The sequence below is a fragment of the Gracilinanus agilis genome, chromosome 2 (assembly GCF_016433145.1).
Source record: "Gracilinanus agilis isolate LMUSP501 chromosome 2, AgileGrace, whole genome shotgun sequence".
NCBI classification, from domain to species: Eukaryota; Metazoa; Chordata; class Mammalia; order Didelphimorphia; family Didelphidae; genus Gracilinanus; species Gracilinanus agilis.
The window spans coordinates 481,916,771-481,926,534 of record NC_058131.1 but is presented as its reverse complement, the minus strand read 5'-3'; the positions used below and the strand labels follow the sequence as shown (position 1 = coordinate 481,926,534).

Here is a 9,764-nt window from a genome sequence, read left to right as displayed (position 1 = left end):
CAATCTAGTTCTATTATATTGACTGGGTCATTGGGCAAGAATTTCACAATGTCTGTAGATGACCTTAAAGCTTGATCATTCTTGGTTTGATGCCTCATTTTCTAACACTCTATCGCTGCAGAAGAGAAAGTGGCCATAAAGGGCTGAGATCCATTTTGTATTTTTTGTTTGCTTCATGGCTTTTCCTGGTCAATTATTATTGTAACCAATTTGCTAGGTATAATTTCAGAGTATTAAAAGTTTATAGCTATTTAATCATTAAGGATTTTGAACATTTTTGTATGATTTTGGTTAATTTGTAAGTTTCTTTTTTAAATTTGAGAACTGTCAGTTTATATTTTTAAGCACATAGTAGCTGAAGAATTGTTCTTATTCTTATAAATCTGTGTCACTTCCAATAATTTTGCATGTCAGATCTTCATGTAAAGATATTTTTTCTTCCAGTTTGTCTCTTTCCTTTTGACTCTGAGTGCATCTGTTTTTATTGTACAAAAGCCTTAGCTCAATGAAAAGATTTTGGAGCCAGAGGAACTGGGTTCAAATATTTGCCTCAATGTTTTTTACCTGTGACAGTCTTCCTGGGCCATAGCTTCCTCATCTGTTAAAAGAGAAGATTAGAGATAGCTAGGTGACTCAGTGGGCAGAGAGCCAAGCCTAGAGGCAGGAGGTCCTAGATTCAAATCTGGTTTCAGACACTTCCTAGCTATGTGACCCTGGACAAGTCACTCAACCCCAATCGCCTAGCCCTTACTGCTCTTCTGCCTTGAAATGGATATCTAATATCATCTCTAAGATGGAAGGTAAGGTTGTTGGTTTGGGTTTTTTCAAAAGCAAATTAGACTTGATGCGCTCTCCGTAGTTCCCTCCTAGTTCACCTTGGGATAACCTAGTGCCATGGGTGTACCAACATGGGCTGCCCTCCTCCCCCTCTCCACCACACCTGAAGACATTTTTCCCTTCACCTCTGCCCAGCAGCCCAATGACAGCACTTCCTCCCTCCGACATCTGGGGTAATAGGGAGGTGGGGCTCATAGGCAGCTTGAGGATACAGTTTGGGCACACAGTCTCTAAAAAGGTTCATCATCTGACCTAGTTTCTAGGCTACTGATTGTGAGCTGTTCTCAATGGACTAGGATGTCCTTGGAAAGCAGACTGGACCTGAAGCCTTTGCAGCATGGCAGAACCTGCCAGAGCTTGAACTCTGTGGGTACAGACCTCGGGAATGTAGGGTCATCAGGAGACCTCGGAGCAGTAAATGGGGGTTAAGTGCCTTTTGCATGTAGCGAGGGTCCTGTGTTACTCTTTCTTCATGTTTTCTGAGTTATGAGAAAGAGTTGTCCTGAGATCTCAACATGCCCAGCTGGGTTCTCCTGCGCTCAAAGTTGTGCATTTGAGAGTAGACACAGGTCCGCAGCATAGTCAATGATCAAGGAATGTTCTGATTCCGTTCCCCACATGGAGATCAAACAGATAACATTGGCCTCGTAAGCACTGTGTTTTATTCCCTCCGAGCTAATAAAGTCCCAGCGATATACACTCCCAGTTTTTAGCAGAGAGGGAGAAACAGACTGAGTGTGTCCAACAGCCCTGCTTCTTCTGCCCACCCCGCTCAAACCTTCCCCAGCCAAACACACGGGAGGAGCCCAGAAACAGCAGCAGAAATCACAAGAGACTGTGGGCTAAGTAAGAGTAACGTTTACTGAGCGATACAGGACTGAGTACTATGAAGGGCTTACACGGATGGAAATGGGCATCACCCCCTTCGGGATCACTGCATCAGGCATCATCAGGCACCCCCTCCACGGGCACCAGCCCTAGGGCGCCCAGGGACTACAGCACTTAACATTGACTTACACACAATGGCAATAACTGTTGAGTATTTGTTCGTAACAAACAAACCATAACATATTTATACCATATCACGTCGAGTGATTATATAAATCCATATATATATTGCTGTATAAAACCTTTTTTCTTTTTGTAAAAAATATTAAAAAAAAAAAAAAAGAGAGAAGTGTAAAAATGTGCAGTTAAAGCACTGCCGGGACAGCCAGGCTGTAAACATTAGTGAGTATGTGCTTTGGAAGGGCGCCCGCGCCTCAGTGCCCACAGCAAACTCCAGCAGGGAGTGAGGTCTGTTAAGGAGGGGTCTTCCCAGGGACACAGGAAGAACATGGGCAGGATCCGGGGGGATGACGATGAACAGGGACATGCAGATGGAGGCCACTGGCAGCGCTTGTTGGTCCTGTATCACATCCCTCTCCTGCTCTGCTTTATTACTTGGGGGTAAGGAGCTGGGTGGTAGTTTCTGAAATTCCATTCTGAACTCCATTGGGATTTTTTTGTTTTCAACTTTTCCAATGCCAGTAGCTGTCACAAAGACAGGGACACTGATGGGAAAGGCTGGGAGAAGAGACTGTAGCCACGGAGGTTGGGGGCGGGGGGTCCCTTCCTTCAGTCACCCTTTTCTCCCTCATCACTGTAACCCTAGGCACTGGATCACCCCCTTCCCCTGTTTCGACTTTGGTCTCGATTCATCATCACTGATCTCAAGAGTTTCCCTCAACCCTCCCTTCCCCATGTGTTGCTGGTCTGTATTCCACAAAGAAGCCCGCTGTATTGTGGCGGTGCTGAGCCTTGTTGCAAAGTTTTTCACACATAAACAAAGGGCCCGAGTGGGACCCTACGTCCTCCTCCCTCCTCATCCTCCTCTTCTTTCTTCTCCCAACCCACTTTCACTTCTTCTCCAGTTGTTCCAGTAGTGGGTTGGCTTCAGACTCCGGAGTCTTCACACTGTCCGTCCTCACAATACAAGTGGGACGATGTCGGTTTAGCATTAAGATCAGCTGCTGCCGTTCCTGCTTGAGCTCCTCAATTTGTGCCTTCAGTTCTGCATTCATGAGTTCCAAGCGCTCCGATTCCTAGAGAACCAAACACAGAAAAAGGCAGCTTTAAATGTGCGCCAAGGGGCTGTCCTGTGAACGAGGCTAAGGGAGAGGGGCAGAAAAAAGCACCATTGAAGCACCTTTCCTCTCTGGGCTCTTCATCTGCTTTTGCCTACAGGGTCATACCTAGAATGAGGCAACTGGGGCTTCACTCCAGGGCGCTTAAACTTAGAGGGCTCCAACGTCAATTGTATTTCTTCAGCAGCCAGAAAGAACTAAGCTCAGCACTTAGCAATAATAATTAGTTCAAATTACCAGATACTTCTCCTTCTAACAGTTTTATCCCAAGATCAGCTCCTCTCTGGCTTAGTCTAATTTTGTTTCTTCTCCCAGGGCTATTGTTCAGTCTCTCTCTGTTTCTCTCTCTGTGTCTGTCTGTCTGTCTGTCTCTCTGTCTCTCTCTCTCTCTTTCCCCCCCTCTTTCTCTCTCTCCCTTTCCCTTTCTGTCTTTCTTTGTCTCTGTCCCCCCCTCACTCCCCCGCTCTCTCTCTGACTCGCTCTCTCTCTCTCTCTCCCTCCCTCTCTTACACACACACATATTTGTATACTGCAAAAGAAACAGATGTATTTCTATATTTATGCTTATGTATTCACATACACATATAAATAAAAGATAATTTTTCTGCAAGAGGCTGGTCTTAGAATCAGGGAGTCCTGGGTTCAAGTACCTCCTAGGACACATACCAGTTGTATGACTCTAGGAAAATCTCTTAATGTCTCCGGACCCTAAATCTCGCTATAAGACTGTAAATTGCAGACTAGGTGCCAATTTCCATTGAAGAGAATTCCTCATTGGGAGTTCCCCATGACAATAAAAATATAGGAGGGGAAGTTAATGAAAGAGAATAGTAATTCTACAGGGAGAGTGAAACCCTCTCCTGGCTGCTGTGAGCCAGTTTCCTAATTCTTAAGATAGTTCCCAAGTGGACTCAGGAAATCAGTGCTCAGAGGTTGAAAAAGGTATATCAATGCTATAGCCTATTGCTAGAGTTGGAGTCAAGAGACTCCTATGGACCTCAGTTTCCTCATCTGTCAAATGAGGAAGTTTGGACTAGAACAGCTATGGGCCTTAGTTTCCTCATCTGTCAAATGAGGAAGTTTGGACTAGATGAACTTTGAGCAAAAACTAGATGACCAGATTTTTGAAATATGTTATAAAAGTGGATTCTCTTTCTTCTTTTTTTTTTTTACCCTTAACCTTCCTTCTTAGAATTAATACTGTATATTGGTTCCAAGGCAGAAGAATGGTATGGGCTAGGCAATGGGTTTAAGTGACTTGCCCAAGGAGACACAGCTGGGAAGTGTCTGAGTCCAGATTTGAACCCAGGACCTTCTGTTTCTAGGCCTGGCTCTCAATCCACCAAGGCACCCAGTTGCTCCCATAAAAGGGGATTCTTGAAGGAGAAAGAGTCAGTAGAAATAGCCTCTGACATTCCTTCCAGCCTGGGGTGTCTAGAACCCTATAGTCTCTAAGGTGTTAGAAAAGACCTCTAAATTTTATCACCTACTCCTGTCTTCTGTGTTCCATAACAGTAATGTTCGATAGCATTTTGGGGAAAAAAGGAAGAGCAAAAAATGGGTATAAATATCAATTTTGTCTTCTTGGATCTCCATTGCTATTACCACTGGCCCCCACCAAAAAAAACCCCAAATCTACAATAGCTCTTCATTGTTTATAGGATATAATCAAAATTCTTAGAATGGCATTTAAGGTTCTTCACAGCCTGATCACAACTTACTTGTCAAGTGTTATCTCCCATTACATGAAACTTTACTACTACAACTACAACTACTACTACTACTTGCTACTACTAACTACTACAACTGATAAAAATAAAAAATAAAAACAACAGCAAGAAGAATATTTATATGCTGCTTGAAAGTTTGCAAAGTACTTTACGAATATTATCTCATTTGATTTTCACAACAACTCTGGTAGGTAAATACTATTATTATCCTCATTTTAAAGATGAAGAAAACAAGACAAAAAGAAGCTAAGTGACTTGCCCAGAATTACACAACAGCTAAGTGCCAAAATCAGGATATGAACTCAGGTCTTCCTGCTGCCATGTCTAACACTTTATTCATTGTACCACCTCTAGTTAGCTTCTTTGGCCACACTGATTTATACACCAATCATAGAATATACCACCTGCTTTTTTCCCCTGTGTGTCTTTTATTATACTACTCTCAACAATGTAGTGAAATGCAAAGAAAGCAAACAAGAATGCTTAGCACAGAGCCTGACACATAGTAGGTGCTTCATTGTTATTCGGTCATTTTCCAGGCACATCTGACTCTCTGCTAGTCTTTGGGGTCTTCTTGGCAGAGATATTAGAGTGATTTCTCATTCCTTCTTCAGCTCATTTTATAGATGAAGAAACTGAGGCAACCAAAGCTAAGGGACTTGCCCAGGGTCACACAGCTGAGTAAGTGTCTGAGGGGAGATTTTAACTCATGAAGACATCTTCCTGACTCCAGGCCCAGCACTCGACCACCAGTAACTATTGATGAGGGATGGTGGAGAGGAGGAGGGAAGAATAGTATGGGCCCAAGAGGAAAGGCATATTTCCTTTTTCATAGGAAACACTCCCCCCTCCCCATTTTTATGGGTCAGGGCATAATTATGACATTGTGGACACTATCAACTGGGTAGGAATTCACCACCAAGTGGGTCAGATGTAATTAAATGATTGGCCCAGAGGAATCAAGCTCAAGGCTCTGGTGGTTTCATCCTTCTAAACCAGAAAAGAGAAAAGAGAAAAATTGACTAGCTCATTTATCAGCTAAGTTTAAAGGTAAGTAGTGGAAGAAAGGTATTTCCTAGGGGTTTTTCTTTTGGATTAATAAGGAAACATATAGGTTCTCAGGTAAGGAGAATACACAGAACCACGGGACAGGAAAAAATACTACGTAGATGCTATTTTTCAAAGTTTTTATGATGCTGAGTGTTAGTGAACACAATATATAAATGACTCACCCAGGAGAGAACATAATGGCACTGAGGAGAGGGCAGAAGAGTTCGTGAGGACAGCAAGACCTAGGTTTTGAGAGGCCATGTTCCCACTTTGGTAGGAATCAATAAATCAGTCTCCTTGTTGACTAGATTTAAACTAAGACATCAGGAGTTTTAATTTTAAAAAAACAGCTATGTGACAAATGTGTAAGTTAGTGCTCAAATGGAGCAATGCTCTGAAAATGAGCCCTTATTTTGAAAAGATCCTCAAAGAAGCACAATGAAGAAAGACTATGCGAGGCCAGAGGTGGAAGGAAGTGCATGGTGCTGGTACATGACTATAATCTCTGCTTCTGGGGGAAGCTGAGTATGGTGCATTGCTTGAGCCCTAGCGTTTTGAGCTACTCTAGGCTAAAGCAAAGAAGGTGTCTTCCCTAAGTCTGGTGCTAAAATATTGAAACCCTGGAACAAGGGCAGGAGAAAGGTCACCAAACTGTCTAAAAAAATGGTGAACTGGTCTGGGTCAGAAATGGAGGTCAAAGCTTCTGTGTTGATCAGACCTGTGAGTGGCTGCTATGATTCCAGCCTGAGCAAGGTAGGGAGAGGAGAAGAAAGGGGAGGGAAAGGAGGGTAAAAGGGCTGAGAAAGAAAAAAAAAAAGGAGAGAAGGAAAAGGAGGGAGAAAAGGTGGAAGGGAAGGAGGAAGGGAAGAAAGAAAGGGAGAAGGAAGTAGAGGAAGGGGAGAAGAGGAAGAAGGGGAAGCAGAGGGAGAAAGAGAGGGAGAAAAGAAGAAGGGAAAGAAGAAGGAAAGAAAAAAAAGAGAAGACCTTCAGCAAGTACTAGACCACCTATGATCCAAAAGGTTAGGACTAAATGAATACCAGGGGGAATGGCAAGCCATTTGTCATTATTAAAATATCATCACAGAGCAAAGAAATGAAAACAAAGGTGATACCTATGTGCGCTGGTACATGATGTCATGAAAGATTATTGAACCATAAGATTCTTCAATGATAATAAGGTTATGAAGAAGCCCAGCTCTCTCTGACACAAACCTAACACCTAATAAGGGATCCCAGCTAGACAAATGATAAAGGAAACTGAAAAGAACAGAAGGAAGTTCCTCTAGCTAGTATAAAACAGCCAGAATCTGGTAAATATTTGTCAAGTTCATGAGAGGGAAAAAAAGAAACTGTGATTATGAAGAACTGAGAGAAGCACAAGAAGACTGATGCTCTGATAGGATGAAATACTCAAAGCTAGGAAAGCAATAAACATCTTGACTACAAGGACGGAAATGGAAAGAAGTTCTTAGCCTTATTTAAAGATGAAGAAACCAAGACAAATAGGAGCTAAGTGATTTGTCCAGTTATACAGTTAATTGTGTATGACTTGAATATGGATCACTGTATAGAGTATCAGAGTCAGTTGACATGTTGGCTTTTGTTGTTATTGTTCAGCCCTTTCAATCATGTCTAACTCTTTGTGATCCCATTGGGGGTTTTCTTAGCAAAGGTACTAAAGTGGCTTGCTATTTCCTTCTCCAACTCATTTTAGAGATGAGGAAACTGAGGCAGAGTTAAGTGATTTGCCCAGGGTCACATAGCTATTAAGTGTCTGAGACCAGATTTGAATTTAGGAATATGAGTCTTCTCGAGTCCAGGTCCAGTCTTCTATCTACTGTGCCATCTATCTAATGCGTCTAGCCATTACCACCTTGAAACCAATGCTTAGTTTTTATTTTAAGGTGGAAAGTAAAGGGTATTTTTGGTTGTTCTTTTTAAATCCTTATCTTCTGTCTTAGAATCAATGCTGTGTATTGGTTCCAAGTCAGAAGAGTGGTAAGGGCTAGGCAATGGGTGTTAGGTGACTTGTCTAAGATCACACAGCTAGGAAGTATCTGAGGTCAGATTTGAATCCAGGACCTCTAGTTTCCAGGCCTGGCCTTCTATCCACTGAGTCACCTAGCTTCACCCAAGGTTGTTTTTGCTTGTTTTTTTTTTTTTTCTAAGAAAAGAAATTAAATGAAAGTGACACAAGAACAAAAAGATATCAATAAAAGATTTTTTAAAACACACCACCATCAAGCAGGGATGGTGAACCTATGGCACAGATACCAAACATGGCAAGAAGGGCACTCTCCATGGGCACAAGTCCACCCTCCCCATGCACACCCCCACCCCCACCCCCAACCAGAGTTGGTTACTAGAAAGGCAGAGGGACTCAGGAGGAGCTGCTCTACTCCCCCCTCCACTGAGCCTAACAACATTTTTTCATATCGCCTGCTCTCTGCCCAACAGCCCAATGGAAGTGATTTCTTCTTCCCCTGTGTGGAGTAAAGGTGGGGCAGGGTTCACCCAGAATTCAGGGGGGGGAGAGGAGCACTTGGTCTGAGGGGTGGGGTGAGGGTAGGGCCTTGGCACTCCATCTCTAAAAGGTTTGCCATCACTGCCACTGAGAGTTCAATCTGTCTAGGGGTATAATAAAAAGATGGAGTAAGTCAGATATAATCAGACTGTTCACCAGTCAGTGTCTGTTGTCTCTGACAATAGACAATAGCACTATGCTGATATCATTTGATTTGTGATAACAGAAATGAAAGTCCAAAGAGAAAATGAACTGAGAGATATGAGCAGGATCAATAAAGGGTATGTCTACCCAAAACCAAGGGGAAGGAGGATATTAAGAGCAGAAAAACAATTGTAGCAACCTTGAAAGCCAAGACCTCTTTTGGGTTGAGGATCCCCTTAACAGGCTGGTAAAGCCTATGGACCCTTCTCAGAATAATATTTTTGAGTGTATAAAATAAAACACATCAGATTACAAAGAAGATCATTTGAAATATCAAAATTTTGTTTTAAAAAATAATTGTTCTGATCTCAGGTTAAGAACTCCTGCTTAATGCTAGCAAGTACCATTTTCTTCTCAGATCCTGAGTCAACAATTCTAAGGCATCAAAAAGTGGCCAATTCATACAGAGGAAGGACTATCTGGTGACCAATACATAACCAGATCATTCCATTGTCTGAGTGATGGGAGGTCAAGTGTCTTCCCGGCCACAGAGAAAAACAGGAGAAGCATGAAAAGAGGGGTATAGACCATAGATGCCCAGCACATGACGGCAAGCACAGTAACTATTTTCCTTTGTTACCAGGGATAGTTTTAATGAGAGTGGAGGAGAATTTATTTTGAAATGGATATATATGTTAAATGCTTACCTTCTCTCTTAGAATCAATATTGTATATTGTATATTGGTTCCAAGGTATTAGAACAGTAAGGACAAGACAATTGGGGTTAAGTGACTTGCCCAGGGTCACAAAGTTAGGAAGTTTCTGAGGCTAGATTTGAACCCAGGATCTTCTGTCTCTAGGACTGGCTCTCAATCCACTGAGCCACCCAGCTGCCCTCCATTTCAGCTATTTTTGAAAAAAATTCTCCATAGACTGCTCTACACCAGTGGTGTCAAAGTCAAATAGAAACAGTGACTAAATGTTATATAAGGATCCCAATGAGCTGCAAAGTGACTCAGGGAAAAAAAATTAACATTATCTGTGTTTTGTTGTATACTTATTTATCTTGTCAAATGTTTCCCACATTTTTCTCAAACTCTTTCCTTCTGTCTTGGAATCATTAGTGAGTGTATCAGTTCCAAGGTAGACGAGCAGTAAGAGCTGGGCAATGGGAGTTAAGTGACTTGTCTAGGGTCACACTGCTAGCAAGTATCTGGTGCCCAGTTTGATCCCAGGTCCTTCCATCTCCAGTCCTGGCTCTCTATCCACTTAGCCATCTCACTGCTTCCCGCCCCCATCCGCCTGGCAATTTACATTTTAGCCTGGTTTGGACCATCTCTGGTCTGCTGCTCT

At 42.6% G+C, this 9,764-nt stretch overlaps 1 protein-coding gene across 2 annotated transcripts in view; it reads right to left on the bottom strand.

Annotated features, from left to right (window-relative positions):
* Positions 1 to 1,679: 1,679 nt before the first annotated feature.
* The window catches only part of JDP2 (Jun dimerization protein 2), an 89,459-nt gene continuing 81,374 nt past the window's right edge, over positions 1,680 to 9,764 (bottom strand). For both annotated transcript variants that reach the window (XM_044664951.1, XM_044664950.1), the window contains one exon: positions 1,680 to 2,921. In XM_044664951.1, coding sequence (XP_044520886.1) covers positions 2,736 to 2,921 — 186 coding nt within the window. In that variant the 3' untranslated portion in view covers positions 1,680 to 2,735. The remainder of the gene's footprint in view (positions 2,922 to 9,764) is intronic.